At 42.1% G+C, this 19,137-nt stretch overlaps 1 protein-coding gene across 5 annotated transcripts in view; it reads left to right on the top strand.

Annotated features, from left to right (window-relative positions):
• adgrl2b.1 (adhesion G protein-coupled receptor L2b, tandem duplicate 1) overlaps window positions 1-19,137 on the top strand; it is a 121,127-nt gene that overhangs the window by 67,069 nt on the left and 34,921 nt on the right. For 4 of the 5 annotated variants that reach the window (XM_079650838.1, XM_079650837.1, XM_079650835.1 and 1 more), the window contains 3 exons: window positions 8,147-8,360; window positions 12,239-12,348; window positions 15,966-16,766. In XM_079650838.1, the coding sequence (XP_079506964.1) occupies window positions 8,147-8,360; window positions 12,239-12,348; window positions 15,966-16,766 (1,125 nt within the window). Of the gene's footprint in view, window positions 1-8,146; window positions 8,361-12,238; window positions 12,349-15,965; window positions 16,767-19,137 lie in introns of those variants that run through there. The other variant, XM_079650839.1, reaches the window with a different exon arrangement.

Raw genomic sequence — 19,137 nt, 5'->3', positions numbered from 1 at the left:
TAAAACTAGTGTCGACAGTAGGGAAAGGATGGCAATCAAAAAAATAAATTATGATGGATTCCGTAAATGTGCTTCTGTGTGCCTTCTGTGACTCATGTGTGATTTTAGGGCTCTGATTAGATTCTCTGATGTTAATGTTCTTTAAACACAGAAGGAGAGGGACAAGTGTATGAATATAAGATGAAACTGTTTCCACTTTGGTTCACCAGTGGTTTTCCCTTTATTTCACTTGGTTTTCATGGCTCATGGTCATGTATGATTCACACCAGTGTAATAATGTGTGTTAGGTCTCTCTCTCGCTGTGTCTGTCGACTAGCTCTCGCTACAGGCCATGAATGCAGCTCTGTTGCTTTCACTGTATTAGTAATCTCCTCAGGCTAGAGGCTGTGCCATAGAGCATGACCACACACTTTTTGTCCAGGAATTAAATGTCACCTAAGGGTGGGTCACCTGCAAACAAAAGGCCACCAGCCGATGTGCAGCTATGAACAGTCCAAGATAAGGAAGCCCTCTACTGCCGTGCAGGAAATTGAGTAAGTAGGCAGCAAGAAAAAAAACAGGGAATCGGCAAAGCACAAAGAAGGTTTTTGTATGCCTTGCACTATCGGTATTGACCCCCTCTTGTAGCGTATATCCCCACTGAGTGCGTCGGCTACAATGGTCTCATCGAAGACCATGGGCAGGAAACTGTCTGTCATCAAGATCTCCCCATCTGTGCGTCTCTTATCAGTGCTTCTGTTTTCTGCTCGCATTGACCGGAATGCTGGTGGAAGGGAATGGGGCAAGGTCATCACGCTCAAGCCAATCAAAGTGGTCAGTGTTCCAGAGATAGCAGCGGGTTATTGCCAAGGAATGTGCCTGGATGTTTTTTTTTCACTGACTTTCTTGGTAAATCTCAGAGAGCCTCCAAACAGAGCTGTGTCAAATCCCACAAAGGCTTCCCCTGTTGCACCATATGTACATTCACATGCGTGTGCATACACGGTTTGCTAGAAAAGTCTTTGTGTGCATGGGGGACTCTTGACGGGCCTCTTTGACCTGCAAAGCCAGGCTTACATGCCTTATGGAGACGGCCAAAGGCGTTTATTCAATAAAAAAGCATAACACTAAATCATCAAACCCACAGCCTGCTCTTGGTAATGCTAGCTCGGCTACCACTGCTGCGTGACCCTCGCCTTGCAGATTGCAGCTGAGACCGTGAGAGTCACCCTAGAGTGTATGTATCGACTCTATTATCCTGAAACTAGAGCGCAACATTTATTTTACATTTCTGCGACCAGAAGTCCAGTCTTGTTGCAGCGTATGCAGCCTGGAAAAGCGGCTGCAGCAAGATAAGCATCGCGAGCAGGAGCTCAGGATGTGTCCTGGAGACTTTTCTGATACGAATCATCCATTAATCCAAGGCAGCACAGACTCGGTCTTAAGTGCAATAAGTTGTATTTTATTTTGCATTTGAATGGGAAAAAGATAAAATCACAAAACCTTCTTGTGTTGGGCTGTTCTTAAATTGCACTGCGCAACTTAATCTACATAAACACAACTTCAGCTACGCACTTTGGCTGAAGTGGGTTCATTTGAAGACAATAAAGCACCAAACTGGATTTGCGGCGCCCAGTGAAAGTGATAGCACCACTGCATTAAAAGCTACTTCAGGCTCTGCATGAAGATGAAGACTTTTTCTCTTATCAGAATTGTCTGTTCATTATCACTGAGAGGCCCTGATCGCTGTTCCTTGTCATCCCTGTAGTTTGTGGCTCATTATTCATTTGATCCGCGTTCCAGTTGCAGTTTCTCCTGACACCATGTCTATGTGACGTACTCAGTAGGCCGCCTCGCTTCGGCTCTGTACGGGCAGAGCTGGGTGGAGGATGGTTGATTAGCATGGTGATGTGGGGAGACGCTGCCCCAGCAAAAAAGAACAGAGACATGAGCATGTGATGGAGACAAACCCACATCCTCCTCCTCTCTCCCCTCTCCATCCGCTCCCTGAGGGAGGCACCTGACTTATTCTGAGACATTTTCTTGAGCGGAAAATCCAGCAGGGGTTTAAGTGCAAGGGTAACATATGGGCTTTGAGGGGAGTTAAGCATCACTCAGGGTAGATCAAACCTGTGAAACTATACCCCTGATGCACTTAGCTGGGTTTCTTTAACTCATCTCTTTCTGAGTGTTTCATCAACTCCCCTGCAAAAAACAGATATGATAGATATTGAACATGCAATGAACTAATTCTGTCAGAGTGGATCCCCCCCCGGGAGCGTATAGGTTTTGTTATCTTCTAAGATGATTTTTTTGATTTTTTTTATGTTTAGCCTCTGTGACAGTTATTTGTATCTTTTATAAAAGGGTTGTTTTCTCAGTAGACTATACAATGTGTCGAATTATACTTTGCTTTTATCCGAGTGATGTGTCCATGGACCCAGACAAAAGACGACATTACATCTTGCAGCGTCTCTGCAACAGAATAATTTTTGTCACTTGTCGGTGTTACTTATGTTAAGCACTGAACCTTATTACATTTAGAGGATTATGTTAGTGATGTAATGATGCCCCCCTGTTTTCTGCTGGTTGTCTTTGATGTGTGCCCACAGGGTCAGGGATCCTCCCACTAATCGAAAGGGGAAAACTTGATTCTCGAGGCCAAATTAAGACACAGTCATTACAGCCCTCCAATTTTTTCGTTAGTTGTCACTCCCTCGGGAGAAATTCTTCATCTGGAGTCTTCTCTGCAGCTGAGCCGGCTGTTCTGTTGAACCAAAGTAATCCGCCGTGTCGACTGTGAATCAGTTTTGGCGATAACCCAACATTTTCTGTGAGTTGTCGTAATTCCAGACATCAAAATAAAACATTCTGGGCATTTCAAATATTTCATGAACATCGACAGGTTGTTAGATTCTTTATGAAGGGGTTTGCAAGGGTGTATTTTTCAACCTTGGTCTTACTCTCATAATTGGATATTTTGACGAATCTATTTTCGAGGCACATTTTCATTTATACCCGCCACCTCTGTTCCAGAGATCATGGGAATGTGTCTCCGGCAACAGCTATTTAAAGCGGATTCATGTAAATCAAATTTTAATCGAAAGCTTCAGGAGAATTGTACAGCTACTCTAATATTAGTTCACATCTTGTATGCGTTTTTTGAATCTTTACAAGGAAGGTGAGAGGTTAGCTTGACCCATTAGTCCTAATGGTCACACTTCTGAGAATAAGACCTAAGCGGAAAAATAGGTTTTGCCTTTTAAATTAATGCTGCTAACCTTAAAAAAGCATAACATTACACGCCTGCAGCTGGTGTGATAGGGTAAAGCTTTCTCTAAATAGTCCCACCTGAGGAGTTAAGAGGCAACCGCAGGGTCTATCACGCTTATCCTCAGCTGTATAATAAATCCTCAATCTTAAAACCCTTCATCGAGACATGCGTCAAAATTGAGCTTGTGATTTAGTCCTTCGTCATTTTTTTCACAAAAAACATTCAGAACATGAATTAGAGAAAAGGCCATGGCAATGAATACAAATGGAAGCTTTGGAAAGTGAAGTGGCTACAGTGAATTCATGTATCACCAGAAGGAGAAAAGAGATAGGACTCAGTGCGCTTCATCTCACCACAAATGGACTCCATCTATATGACTCCTATATTGCCAGTTTCTATTTTAGAATACTTATATCGGAATCAAGAGTGTCTGATAGCAGTTGTCTGGGAAAGGCAGGAGTAGCCCCGGGGTTTGTGGTCTTGTCTGACATCGTCTTTAGAAACAATTCCCAGCAAGGTAGACTAGAGGAGGACTACAGTGTCATGGGAAATGGTGCCATATGTCCAACTACATTTCCAGTGTTGCACCGCATTTTGGCAGTTGAAATGAAATATGAGCCGTTGTGGTAGAATGAGGAGATCTCCGGGTGTTGTCTGTATATGAAAAGCAGGTGTTATTTTTTGAATCCCAAATCTCCTTTTTCATCTCCCACCTCGGTCCTCTGTGTCTCTCACTTCTGACGGGCGGTCATGTACTGCATTTGTGAATATGTGTCGCACATTTTTGGCAGCAACAGTGAATGCCTTAAACATGTAGGAATGAGGGAGTGGAAATGTTGAGGGTTGTCTTTGTTCTTTGTAGAGTGTAAGCCAAATTAGTAATGCGTTTGTCGGTTTAAATGCATGTGCATGGACAGTGAAGTGTAGTTTTGTTTTGCTTAATATTTAAAAGGTTTAACGCAATGGCCTCTTGAATACATTTTTTTTAAAGCTAATTGTATTCCTTGGCCAGTGATCAAAAAGGAAATAAAAGGCAAACATAGATGACGCTTTGTTCCGTAAAGCATATTTCTAAGAATTAAAATATGTTTTTCTTTTTTTCCTACTTTATTAATTCCCATTCAAAATCTCCAACAGAGCAAAACATGTTGTAAGATCATTTTGTCCCTCCGGATATTGGATTACGGAGGCATCCCCTGCTGATGGAAGAAAAGCTTGACTCTAAGATCTGTGCTTTCTTCCTAAGATGTTGGTTACCAGTAATATCGGGAATAAAACAACATAAAAAGACAAACAGTCTTGAAGTACTCCTGCTGGGACCACGGTGGGGGCACTCTTATTTGACTAAAGGCTAGTCTCTCCTTTATGCTGCAGAGAAAGCGTCCCTGTCAAACCCAAGCTCAGAACAATGGGGGCCAGCCTTGGGGAAACAGGGCCATTTGCATGCAGCTGTTTGCCGTTTCCAGGACCACAAAGGGCAATCAAAGGAGCCTTAATGGAGGATGACAAGCGTCAAACAACGCCTTTGCTCTCTGTCTGTGCAAGCCCTCGCCACTCCGTCTACCCTCCAAAAGTGGCCTAGTTTTTCTTTTGGACTGATCAAACATTCCTTTAGCTCTTTCTCCCACTGTCTGATATCCCGACGCGGTGGAGTTTTCAGGGTTAAAGGTTAGTCGCGACAGCTAATACACAGAGCGGCAAAGAAGCTCTTCTCAACATGTGTGTTATGGTCTGCTGCTTGCACTTGCCAAATGGCAATATCGACACCAAAACCTCAATTATCTTTTCGCTTCATCTCCAGGGTTTTAAAGCCACCAAGTGTATCTCTGTGGATGGTTTCAGATCCATCCATGTGAGCCACAGTACCACTTCCAATTTCAAGGGTGTTGATAGAAAACAAAATATGTATTATGAGGGAGGGGATTGTCGCTAGTGAATTATAGACTGTCAACTGGAGAAGAACAGAAACTCCCAGAATGCAACATATTGAGAAGCAGTCCTGGGCCGCTGCTTTGCTCAACTGAGCTCAATAGACGTCTTAGCAGGCAGGTCAGGGGGAGGAATCTCAAAAGCTACTTTTCTCGCAGTCACTCACCGACCAGAATGCATGATAAGGCCTCGTGTCAACAAGGCCAGGGGTAGGGATCACAGCCAATTATGGCTAAGTTCAAGTGGTCACCATGGCAATTTAGCTAAGTGGTCATATAAAGCATTTTTCAATTCCCTCACCGATTGTGTAATTTTACTGTTAATCTAAGGTACAGACACGGAGAGAGCAGGCTGTTCTCTTTCTTCTTCTTTTTTGCACACAACCCGGGACCATGTCATGGATTTTTGTCCTGCAGTTTCCTTGCCACCGTTTTCCCTGCAGCTGCTGCCCTTCTGTCGCAGTCTTCAACTGCTGCAAAGTTTAGCATTCAAACAAAGCACAGAACGCAAGATGAAAAGCTTTTCATACCTCCCTAAGACATTGACATTTGCGCACACAAACAATCTTCCTCCCCTTTCCAAAATCTCACAAAACTTGACTAAACAATGAAAATCAAGACAAAAAATACCTACATCCAGAAACCTTTGTTTTACCAAGGCTTCACTTACTTAGCTGTGCTTAAAGCCTATGATCTTAAACAACAAACAGTTAAGCCCACTAAAAGAATATTCCCTCGAATTCAGCTCTCGTCCTACAGAGCGAAACATTTTCTTTTATATATATTTAAAGTATTTAGACAGATTTGTCATTACTTGCCCAATTACAAGCGGAAAAGACAGTCATTAATGAGGCAGAGACCATCCGCAGTTTAGAGAAGAATCTATTTGTTCTTTAGGCCGCCAGTACAGTCTTGATACTCCCCCTAATTGATGCAGTGTTAGCCTATGACCAGAGAGATCTATACAGGCAAGGGAGGAGGCGGCCGGCAGGGCACAAGCCCAATCAATCGCTTGGCCTCTGTTGACAGCAGCATGCTATCATGCCTTAATGGTCTGATAGATGGGCAGAGTTGCCAGTGGACAGCCAGAAAAAGGAGGTTAAGAAGGCAGATGGCTTGTACACGTGTGAGGGCTGTTTTAGCCGAAAGACGGTCTCTCTCGCTCCGCTCAGAATTTTAAAACCCCATGAAATGGATTCTTTCTGTATGCTGTCTGTAGCTGCCGTGATAAACCCGTCACTCCTTCCATGAGGAATAGCAGGCGGGGTGATCATTAGTTTTCACAGTAAAGCCGGCGATTTCACTCTGTGTTTTATCATCCACCATTCTGGACAGGTTTTCTGAAAGGTTTGGGTAATTGTAGTGGCTATTGGAATAGATGGAGTGACCCCACAGCCCTCCACTTATGGTTCGGCTACACTGACGTTTCCTAATGAGGTGATAAACAGTCCAGCTAAGCAGAATCTACTGGCCATTAGACAGATCATGGCACTATAATGAAATGTCTAGTGGCTGAATGCCAGACAATTTATACCATTAGTTTCATATTTTGTTATAGGGCTACCACTGCTAGTGCGTGCAGAAGTTTTTCCCTAATATGGGATGACTCCAACATTATATTTTGAACAATGTTTCACAGATGTCTATTTGCTAGTGTGAAATCTGCAGGCGGACATAGAATATCATTATAAGTGAGCCATGGACAGCAGGCTGAAATGACTATAGCAGAAATGTGGGTCGGGGGTTTCAGGGTAGGAATTTCAAGCCAGAACCACTTCAACTCTAAGCAGTTCAAACAATGCTAATTGCGTCAAGCCCTGACTGTCAGAAGCATGAGGATAATTAGAGTGAGGGGGCAAAGTGAACCCAAGGTGGTAAGTGTTGCTACATGACAATGCTCGGGAGCGAATGGGAGAATGGAAAAGGCAACAGGCTGAAAGGAAGGCTAATTAGGAGAGAGCAGTGCAGAAAATACAAATGGTAGCTGCCCCCTCGGGGACCCGCTATTGCTGCAAACAACAGCGATTATTGACAGTTCATGTAGCGCTCTGCTTGCACTTCTTAAATGGAACACATTTGTATGTTCAACTTAGATTTTACCTAATTGTTTTGTCAGAATTGCAGACACTTACATTCATTTTTACTCTGGATCATTTTAACCTCAGATAATGGATTTCTTTCTTTCTTCAGCTTTTTCCTTGCTTTTCTCTTCCTTTGGAAATCTGCATATCTGTAGTTCTACCATATTTGTGACATGACATGTTGGTACTAGAGGGATACAGAGGAGTAACCTATTTCATTGTTATTTTCTAAAAAGGGGACATATTTGAGTTGAATAGTTAATTTCCCCCCAAAGTATAGCTATTTGGCTGCGCTCCCATCTGCTGTGTTGTGTTCCACGTATAGATTTTTCCTACTGTGTGGACTCCAGACTCTTCGATCCCCGACACTGTAAAATGGATTGTATTACACTCCATTCTGCCGGGATTCTGCCTTTTTTTTCTCTATCTTTTCTTGAGAGAGCCAGTAAAGCAAAAAAGAAACAAATCAGTGGGCTTGTAGGACTGTAAAACAAACTATTCCCCGTCCAGCTAGGTTTGGCTCCGTGGTGGATGTTCTCTAGGTGGAGGCCTTCCTGATGCTCTGTAGCCTTTGTGTTTGCACAAGAATTTATGAGGTTACCATTGGTCTCCAGTGACACAGATCTGATGCCTTAGCCAACATCTAAGACCACAGAGAGATGGAGAGATGAATTGTTTCGTCTTTCTCCATTCCTGTATCGCGTGTAATGGCCCGTCTGTTTAAAACTGTGGTAAACATTGGACTGCTGTTGCCTATTTATTTTATGCCAGGGGATTTAACTGCATGATGTGTGGTCTTATTGTATTGAAGCAGTGATCCTTTCAACCCATTAGTTTTTTATTATTTGCCTAAAGTTTCCTCTCTGTCTTTGTGTCTCTGTCAGGGTTCAGCCGTGCTGCCTTGCCTTTCGGGCTGGTCAGGAGGGAGCTCTCATGTGAAGGATATGCAATCGATCTCCGCTGCCCGGGGAGTGATGTCATTATGATCGAGACGGCCAATTACGGCCGAACCGACGACAAGATCTGTGACGCTGACCCATTCCAGATGGAGAACGTCAACTGCTACCTCCCCGATGCCTACAAGATTATATCACAAAGGTAAAACGCTGGGCAGAGGAGGGATCTTATTTCACAAACAAAACCAGGAGCTGGCAACATATGAACTTCTTTTCGTTCTCTTTCCTTCTGCGACTAATGTTTCTACACACAAAAGAAACGCTTAAATTCTCACCCTTCCTTTGCACGCACATAAATACCGGACAATAAATCAACATTTCACACCTTTTTTTTTGGTAATGTTTTTCCTTTATTCCCTCATTGACTAGATTATGTAGGTGGTATTTTTAAAGTCAGTAAACTGGAGCGCAGATGAATTCCTGACATTCGAGAATGGACATCCATGCGGCAGAGCTCTTCACACCAGCTGCGTGTTGTTGCTGCTGTTTGAGTCATAATCAGTGTAGCTCAGAAAGACTGCGAGTCACATCAACACCCTCTTAATTCCCTATCTGGAACACTAGCCTTGCTTTGTTCAAACACTTGTACTGCATTGAAGTGGCTCTGCCTCAGGTAGTGAGCAGTGCCCGTCATCATGCCTTTTATCCCGGCTACCCTCTCACAGAGGCTGTTTTCCCGTCAAACGACAGCGCAGCAACACTTTAACTCCACTGCTGCCTACCCCTAGAGGTGTGTGTATTTTTAAAGGGCACTGGATGAACTATTCATAAATAGTAACCAGCACTGTTCATCTTCTAAGGCACTGCTCTGTCCTACAGTGCCCCCCCCCTTAGGCTAGCTTCGCCCACCATCTTATTCCTCTGGGTTTTTTTCCTTCATTCACCTCTGAATACTCATACTCCCAGAGGTGCAGCACTACAGAATAGTCTTTTTTAAATCTACAGCTGAGTCCCAGCATTCTTCTCTTACAGTGTCCATGCCCCTTGGTTTGACTGCAACCTGCTACATTCTGCACCACATCTGTCGACGAGTTAGACTCTCGCCTGCTGAACTCCAAACTTATCTCCATCGAAGTTTCCCTGGAGGCAGTGTGTGAGCGAAGGCTTTGAGAAGACTCCGCACCACAAGCCAGAATGATTCTAATGCTTCAGATCAGAGGAAATGGACTCCTGACCATGATTAAGGTTGATGTGATAACCGGGCATGTTAAAGCAGACACAAAGCTTTGGGAGACCCCTTATCAGTCCTCTTTCAGTCTGCAGCAAACTAAAAGAACGAGGATGTTTAAACGGCAAAACATTAAGACAGCTCTCAGCCTTTTTGGGGAAGATTAGCAAAAGGCAATAGCACCAGAGACAGATAAACAAACATATTAAACAACACTGGGAAGATAGACACAGTGGGAAGTCTGTTGCACAGAATGGCAGTTTGTTGCTTTGAAATTACGAGAAAAGTATTCATCAGCAAACCGTTTTTCACAACAAAAGCGACTTGACAGGATTGAAATGGCTTGATTTTCTTCAACATCTACATGAAAGTGTTTTCTTAAAGCTGGAAAACGTTTGGTTGGAGACAGAAAAAACAGTGACTGGATGAACAATGTATAAAATGCACTGATGGAAACCTCTGGCCTGTTTGATATTCAGGTGATCGTTGCATCAAAGATGTCTGGTAAATTCGAGGTGATCCGAACTCTCTTTTTCTTTTTTTCTTATGTCGACATTGTTGCCTCCACCCGTTTTTTTTACTAGTGTAGGTTTAAGAACACCCACATAGCAACACAATACATGATAGATCATCTAAATAAAGCTGCTTTGCTGACTAACATTACCTCATCCAATGGCCATATATCCTCTGACCCAGTGAGACCAACATAATACATGTTTTCCTTTGTCAGAGGAGCAGCTTGTAGATTGAGAGAAAGAAGATTCAAACACTTCATGAGCTCAGTGCAATAGAGATTACCGTACATGCAGCCATTTCAGCGGCAGTTTAAAACTGAGGAAGCGTGTCTAAATGCTTAGCAACAACACCTCCCTTTTCTCCAGAGGATCTAAAAATTGCACCACAAAAAAAACTCCATTGCGGTTTCTCACAATGTTAAAAAATGTGCTGTGGTGGAAGAAGTATTAGATAATTTACTAACCTTGAGAAATCAATACTTTTTTATATAAATGAAAATAAACTGAAAAGAGGCACTGGTAGTCACACACTCACAGAGAATGATCCGTCTCTTTGCAGTTTGCACAGCTTTACGGCTTTCAGAACATTGTTTAACCGAGGAACATTAGCATGGTCAAATATGTTAATGTGAGTTTTGAAAGTAGCAGAACAATTAAAAAAAATACTCCATTACAGGTTAAAACCCTGCATTAAAAGTGTTACCTACTGTAAGTAACATCACTTAAGTATCAAACATTTCATATTTAAACTATTAATGGCTCCTTTCAAGCACTATATTACTATACAGATTTGAATGTTGCCTTATTATCACCGATGGATCAACATGCAAGCCACAATTCAATAGTGTAGCTGGTGGAAGTGGATCAAATATCATTATATATCCATTTTATAGTTATTATATGTAAGAATGTATTAGATTAAATTAGTTAAAACTATACTTTCCATGTTTAATCTTAACTAAAGTATCTCAAAGTTGTACATATGTACTGTACCCAAGTAAATGTCATTTGCACCATTCGTAGCTAGTGTCAGTCAGACTTTTAAACACCTACATTAAATCGATGAACTCGTTGTATCTATCTTCAGTCACGTCACATGTTCACGCAGTGACCTTTGTTCCTTTCAGCAGCTCTCACTGCAGTGAAGCCATGAGAGTGAAACTGTTAAGTGCAACCGGCACGGCGCTGTCAGTGATGTTTGAGATGATGCTATTTCTTAACTTCATAATGGCCTTTGCGCCTTTTTATTCATATATAATGTTTAATAATCCATTAGTTTCAAGGCAAAGGCTTTTGTAATGAAAATACATAGCTGTGCAGCCTGAAAGCAAAGTATTTTTCTGCTTAATGTACATACTTTTACCTTTTTATTCTTTAGTTTAACATCCTGCATAGCTGACATTGCAGAGTCAAGGCCCTGTGAGCATGTTGTGCTGCACAAACCCATTTTGCAGCAACAAAAAGCCTCTTGAATTACTAATGATTCTTTGAAAGTCATGCTCAATGTTGAAATGTATGTCCAGCTTGCATGACTGCTACTGACCTTCTGAAATATTTATCTCAGGCTTGCAAATTGTTGAATGTCCTACTTTGGTGCCAATTTCTTCTTGTTTGCCTCTGTTACTGCTGACAATATTCTCAATCCCTCGGCCTCAAGAGAACTTGATTGAAGTGGAGCCAGTTTCACCCTATACAGTATTTACACAAACTCAGTCCTCTGCTTCTTCTTTCCCCCCTCTCCGTCTTTACTTGAGCTTTCAAAGCACTCAGAAACATATGCACACAAACACTCACATACCTACACAAACACTCACACTATTGCAATTCACACAACTGTGTTGATTTACGGAGGTTCATTATTTCATACTGGAGGACAAATAACCTCTCCATAGAAAGGACACATTCAAGTCGAGTTTGTTGCACACATGCAAAGGAGGGGCACCGTTTCACCAGAGGCCACCATTCCAGTCCACTCACATGTCATCGCCACCTGTCCCTTGTGTTTAATGAATGTCTTCCCTTTCAATAGCGATATGAAGATGCTGTTAAAGGAAATGCCATTGCTAATTCCTAACATGCCTTAGCTGCTGCTATCTCACTCTTTTATTCATTATCACATCCATTTACACTCCTTTTTAATGCTTTCATTCCTCTCTCAGTTTGCCAAGGTTTAATCTAGAATGCATATGTGACAGTCCTGGCTGGGATTTCATCAATATCTTTGTAGCTGTAACATTGAACTTTTTCCCCGCTCTGCGTTATTAATGTTGTCATTGCGGAGTGCTCTTGCTGTGGGTAGTCATGATGAAATCTCTGGTCAATCTTTTCTTTTTCTAGGTGCAACAACCGTACGCAGTGTGTGGTTGTCACTGGCTCTGATGTCTTTCCTGATCCATGCCCTGGCACCTACAAGTACTTAGAGGTCCAGTATGAGTGTGTTCCCTATAGTAAGTATCGCCATCCAAATCTCATACTGAACTCTTATTGTGTGTTTAAAGTGTCTGTAGACTAGACAAATGTGCTGTAACTACAGTTTCTATGGTTGGAAGACAATGTTTGTTTTACAGATGATACTTCAACCGGACGACTGGCATTAACAATGATGAATTAAGTTGATGTATTGAAGCATTGCTGTCATTTAAAGGATCAGTTCCCCCAAATTACCAACAAAATATATCTTCTTCAATTATCTCCAGTGGAATTCAGCCTTGCAGATGGTTTTGGTTTAAAATTGGCAGGTTCTGACATTTCTGTCTTCAGGCTTTGATAGCTGCTTCCTTTTTGAATCTGGTTCCCGGTTGGCAAAGCACCCAGATTCGTTAAGCTCAAGGGCTAAAGACTCCCTTATTGGACCCTTTTGTTATTTATGTAAATTTTTGTTAATTTTGTTATACCTTATCTGAAACTTCTGTTTGTTGTCTGGTAAATGTGCTATCTGCAAGCCAGTGTTTGAACTCAAGTCTGTTTGTGATGGAGAATCGCAACTAGACCAGATGTTTTTTTTTTAGTTCAACAAGACCGACTTCTAAACATATCAAATAAATAATTTAAGTCCCTGAGTTCTGTGAAGGGATCTCTGTTTTTTAGGCCAAGCAGCTCATAAAAAACAAGGTGTAAAAGTAATAGGATCTGACTGTTATTATTATATTATAGTTCTACATATTGAACATGTCTTTTCAGGTAGTTTTTGAAGGTTTTGAACCTTATTAATACCACTAAAACGGTAGTACTAAAGTGTAAATGGTAACATATATTAATGGACATTTTAGTTGTATAGAAGTTTAATTAGAGGTGGTAAAGATAAACCTTATTTCATTTGAAATAATTCAGGATACTGAATTAGGATTGAATACAAACCCCATTCCCATGTGTGAGATTTCTGCTTCCATCTCAAAAGTAAATGAAATTTGTGGTTTTGAGTTTTACTTTTATTAAAACCTAGATTTCAAAACATGTCAACAGCAAAAAATTATAATTTCAGAAACATTCTCTTTTGCAGTTAATCCATAAAAAACTTTTGATTAAACAACTTTCTACTTACATCGTGAATAGAAATATTACCAGTAGTGCTGTGAGCTCCTCAAACTAAATTACATCCAACTCTTTGAGTGGCAGGTATTTCCAAACCTGAGCAAATACAACCAAAACTATCTGCATGATGAGTTACCATAAGGGGGAACTGAAGAAATCTGGTGAATTCACATTTGAAATTGCTTTAATAACACTGCCTTTTTTGTGTCTTTAGCTGAAATAGAAAAAGGAGGCTATTCAAAGAAATGGCTACATTAAAGGTCTTACATTAGTACTTTGTGTTCCTTAATGTCTTGTGGAAACATACTCCAGAAACCACTAAAGTGAAACAGCATAAGTGACAATAATCCTACAAATGTAACCAAATTCCTGAACTCGGTCATTGATCAGCTTAAGTGTTTCGCTGTGAACATGGTATAATTAAATGCACTGCAGAGTTATTTAAATCCAACACTATTATATACTCTGTCTATGGTATCTGATTTGAATTAATCTACCTTTTAAAAGGGTGTTTTAGAGTAGTTTATAAAAGCAGCTTTAGGCGTCACTCCTGCCTGTGAAAGTACTTAGTAGTTAAGTTTATGAATTGTAAACATTTACCGAAATATTCACCTCTTTTTCTCTTCTTTCAAACAGACCTCACTTTCACCTCCTGTCTCGTTCCCCCCCCCCCCCCCCCCCCCCCCCGACTAACCTCTCTGCTCTCTTTTTTTTTTACTTCTAATCTTTCACACTATATTGTCTCCAGCCTTTCCTCCTCTACCAGCAGCTTCAACAGTCCAGTAAATAAACTCCATATTAGGCCGACTGCTCATCAGTCATCTCATGTGCTGTCTCCTTGGCTCATTTAAGAGTTTGGTCTGTAACATTAGCACCGTGTCATGTGTTACGCGTGTGGGCGAGCAAATATGGAATCGAGTTTTAATTTATGTTTATAAAGTTTGAACAAATTCCACCCTCAGTCAATCCATGCCAATGATAACTCCTGTGATGTTTGACTAAGAATGTTATCCATCTAAATATGACCTCTTAGGAGAAGCATCTTTAGAGGAATTTGTTCTGCTTTAACATCGGCCAATGCAGTATTTTGTTGGCAGTTAAAGACAGTAGGAATGAGAAGTTTAATGCGCTGGAAATCATTGCACATAGCTTGTCTCCAGCCATAACTTGTCTGTTTTTATATCCTAGGATGAGAGGCTGTTTCACTAACAAACACTTTTTCCGCAAGCTCTTTTTCCCAAAACAGCCCTGCAGTTCATCTCATGGTCATATCCTCCAGCTAATTCTTCTCTTTGTACCTGGTAGTTGACTCGTGATAACTTTTCTCTCCCTTTTGCACTCTTTTTTTGCTTTCTTTTCCAATGCCTGAAATAGAAGTGGAGCAAAAAGGTAAATGAGTGGTCTGGTCCCCCCCTTCCCCCTCTGACTCCTTGTTCTGTGGTGTTGAGTACAGCTCCCCTCACGTCTCCTCCCCCTCCTGATTGCCTCTACTGTCAAATGCTAAACCCATAGGAGGATTTGTTGCACCCATGGAGTACAAATGCATTTCCAAACAGAATTTCATATGACATCCACGGTCATGGAAAGTAGATTCTTTTCGCGCAATGTGAAAGAAAACGCCAACTGTTGGGTGTTGATTTGTTCCAGGGACTCTTGCCTAGCACTGTGTGAACCCTTGAAGAATGAGTAGTTGTGTTATATATTCTTATTTGGCATAGTCCTGCTTGGCCCAACTTCTGCTGCACCCATAGCACGTGATGTGAAATAGCAATGATGGCTGAGTGAGATTGGCAAAGAATACCAAAAAAATGTGAAAGGAAAACAAGAATTCACTCCGTTCCTTTTTATCCAGAACCAATTAATTTAAAAACGTCTAAACTGTATCCTTGCCATGGCCTCCCTCACCCATCAGTGATTACTCCTGTCTTTTGCCTCAGAAGTAGTGAAAATCCTTTACCACTGTTGTTTGATCTATTTCCCAACACTCCACTTTCATTTGACCTCTGCTTTGCTCCCGCCACCACCATTGACAACCTTTTGTTCACTCTTATCACAAGATGTGAAGTATGTTCCCTTTTCATTTTGGTTTATGACCCCAGTCATGTTAGTATGCATGTGTAGTGTGTCCATATACCCAGCTGTTCATGTGCATTGGACGTCAGAGACAGACTGGTATTCAAAAAAAGGGAAGTGTGAACTCTACTCCTCCCCTTTCCCATGTCTTTCATTTGCAGGATTTTTACCCTTTTTGTTCCCATTTTATGTTGTTTTGTCCCTGTCAGGATGTAGCAGCAGACGCTTGAGATGCAAGTTCACGTTAACGCACACATTCATTTATTTTCTTTTTTCCCTATTCATTAGCAGTAGCACAAAAGCACTTGTTAAAACATTCCTCCAAATTCACAACCCCTGATCTTTCTTATCCTGCACTTGAGTTGTACAGCAGCAAGAATGGTGCGTGTCAAATGTGTTTCATTTATCTGAAATACTTTTTCCTTACTGTATTTTGTTTTACTCTCTTCTCTGTCACTAGTTTTCATTTGTCCCGGGACTCTGAAGGGCATAGGAGACGCCACCTTCCTGTTTGAGGCAGAGCAGCAAGCGGGCTCATGGTGCAGAGACCCTCTGCAGGCCGGTGATAAAGTCTTCTTCATGCCCTGGACGCCATACCGCACTGACACGCTCATCGAGTACGTCTCTCTGGAAGACTTCAAAAACGGTCGCCAGACAACCACGTATAAACTGCCGCACCGTGTTGATGGGACAGGCTTCGTGGCCTACGATGGCGCCATCTTCTTTAACAAAGAACGCACTCGCAACATTGTCAAGTTTGACCTGCGTACACGCATCAAAAGTGGCGAGGCTATCGTTAACAATGCCAACTATCACGACACCTCGCCTTACCGCTGGGGTGGCAAGACGGACATTGACCTGGCAGTAGACGAGAGGGGCTTGTGGGTAATCTACGCCACAGAACAGAACAATGGGCGCATTGTGGTGAGCCAGCTGAACCCGTACACTCTCCGCTTCGAGGCCACATGGGACACGGCGTACGACAAGCGCTCGGCCTCCAACGCCTTCATGGTGTGCGGCGTGCTGCATGTGGTCCGCTCGACCTACGAAGAGAACGAGAGCGAGGCCAGCAAGAGCCAAATTGATTACATCTACAACACCAAGATAAGCCAGGGCGAGTACATCGACATCCTCTTCCCCAACCAGTACCAGTATATCACTGCTGTGGATTACAACCCCAGGGACAACCAGCTATACGTGTGGAATAACTTTTACATCTTGCGCTACGACTTGGACTTCGGGCCTCCGGATCCTGCTGAAAGTGAGAGCTGCTCCATTTCTCTGTTTAATTATTCTCTTTTGTCTATTGTTTGGTTACAGCTAGTCATATCACAGATGGCTGCCTTTTAATTTTGGATGCAATTCAGGTGTGATAAAGAAAAAAGGGTTGTGTTAGTCTTGGGGAAAGGGCTCATTTGCAGACAGAAATTACAAATTCACCTTGGAATGAGGGATAGCTCCCAGAAGGGTTGCGCCTCTTCAGAAACCCATTTCTTTATTACCATGAGGCAAGCTGAGGCACTCTCACCAGCTGAAGCTTGGACCTTATCAAATTCTTTAATCTCAGGCTTTACCCGAAACCATTGAGAATATAAATATGAAAGACCGGGAATACATTTGTGAAGTATTGTTCACAGTCTGACCAAGGTCATCCTCTTCCCATTGCCTTGGGATTTTAAATTGTGTTGCCATGGCTACTTCATCAACTTCACAGCCTTTTTTTTTTTTTCTTTTTTTTTTTTTTACAATAGATCAGGAGATAATAGCCATCCTATTGTAGCATGATATTTTAAAGTACCAGGCCGAAGTCTGTATGCGTTGTGTACCACATGGTGAATCAGCTCACACGAGTAGCTGTAAAAAGAGAGATCAATTACAGTGAAGAATCTTGTCAGGCGGTTAGAGAGCTTAAATTAATCTGTGAAGTGCTGAGAGGTGACATATGTGTCATCAGACAGAGACCTTGCATTAAGATGGTAATGGGCCTAATTGCCTGACAGCAGCCGCCTTATCCCATAGAGCCGGGCCATGTCTCCTGTGTGAAATGGGGAAATCAGGATCTTGACCCGAAGTCTCGTTACGCTAGAAGCTCATGTTGCCCCTGAGCACTGGTCTGGATTAAATTATGATTTTAACTTCTGGATATTCGGGAGGGGTTGCCGGGGGGAAATTTGAGTCCTGACCTGAGCTCCTGAAGGGGGGGTTAGCGTTGATGTCTCAATGGCGGCTGTGTGCTCCTGAACTCTGGCCTCTTGTCAACAAGTCTGTTTGTATTCCTGCCGTTCCCTGGAATCTCCCCAGCATGATAACTCGACACCCACGAGGTGGGGGTGGAGGGGGTACAACTTTACGCCTGTTCTGCTGAACAACCCTAGCCTCCATTTAGAGTATGTTGGAGGAGATATGAAAATACTCAAAGTTTAATGAGTTCTCCATGCATGCAAACTGCCTGCTCAACTGTTCACGTCCTGATGTATGTAAATGTAATTAACAAGTGAATTATCATAATTACCCTCCTTGTCTCAAAAGAGGCTCAGGGAGAGGAGGAAAGTGGCCATCACAGAGTATTTTCAATGAAGGGTTTAATGTGCTCTCTCAGCTACTGTAATGCCTCGGTAAACATAAATGCCACATAGGCGCAGAGTTGCCACTTGCTTCATGAACAGCACGTTTAATGAAGGAACCCAACAGAACATCGTTGATAGTTGATTTCCCTCATTATTCTAAATACCCGTATCCTTTCGCTGTTTTGTTATTGGGATCCAATCAGAAATGCATCCTTGCAGCACAACTTGTCACTGTGCATCATTAAGTGTGGAACATTTTTAAATGTTGTGAGCTCAAGAAGGAGAGCGGGCATCTCATGGCGCCAAGGCCAACGGCAGCACGCCACACTTTTTTGAATGGCACTTGAAAATAATTGGTTCTTGTTTATTAGCTTCTTCTTTTTGTCTGGATCTACACCTTTAACTTCTTTACTGTGTAGCTATTAAGATTTATTGCTGCCCATGATATGGTGTTGAATTAAACAACCTATTCTGCAGAGTAATCTAATGGTGCTGAAATAATGTCTCTCTCTCTGAAACTGAGGGGCCCTCGAGGCGTAAAGAAAATTAATTGTGCCCATTAAGATTCATCGACCACAGAGAGAAGTTACTTCGAACACCAAACCCGCTGCATTTCTCTCCTTTGTAGAACTCATGTAACACAACGAGCGCCAGTGTCCTTTTCTGTCAGAAGCATCAACCTTCACTGTATTGCTCATCCTAGAGGGGTGCTGAAGTGCTGACAGGGTTAGGGGGTTTATATTAAAAGAGTTTGAGAAAAGTGATCAAAGCAGAAAATAGTTGAACTTGGCGGAATTTTTCTTTACCTTGTGTAGAGTGTTTGTAACACTTTGGGTTTCTTAATTCTGGCCCTGGTTGAATTGATTAGCTAGGATCTTTACCCGTATTGATCTTTCAGCTTATTGTTGCAGACAATTCACACGCATTTAAAGAAAATGTCTACCCTCTGTTAATTCATTGTGAACACAAAACAGCAATGATCAATACTTAGAGAGTCCACCTTCTCAGAGGTCTTTCTGAATGAGGTGCATGCCAATAGAAAGCACACCAAAGCGCCGCCGTTAC

This window comes from Notothenia rossii (genome assembly GCF_949606895.1).
Source record: "Notothenia rossii genome assembly, chromosome: 9".
Lineage (NCBI taxonomy): Eukaryota > Metazoa > Chordata > Actinopteri > Perciformes > Nototheniidae > Notothenia > Notothenia rossii.
The sequence above is the reverse complement of the archived record's forward strand: the minus strand, read 5'-3'. Positions and strand labels throughout refer to the sequence as shown.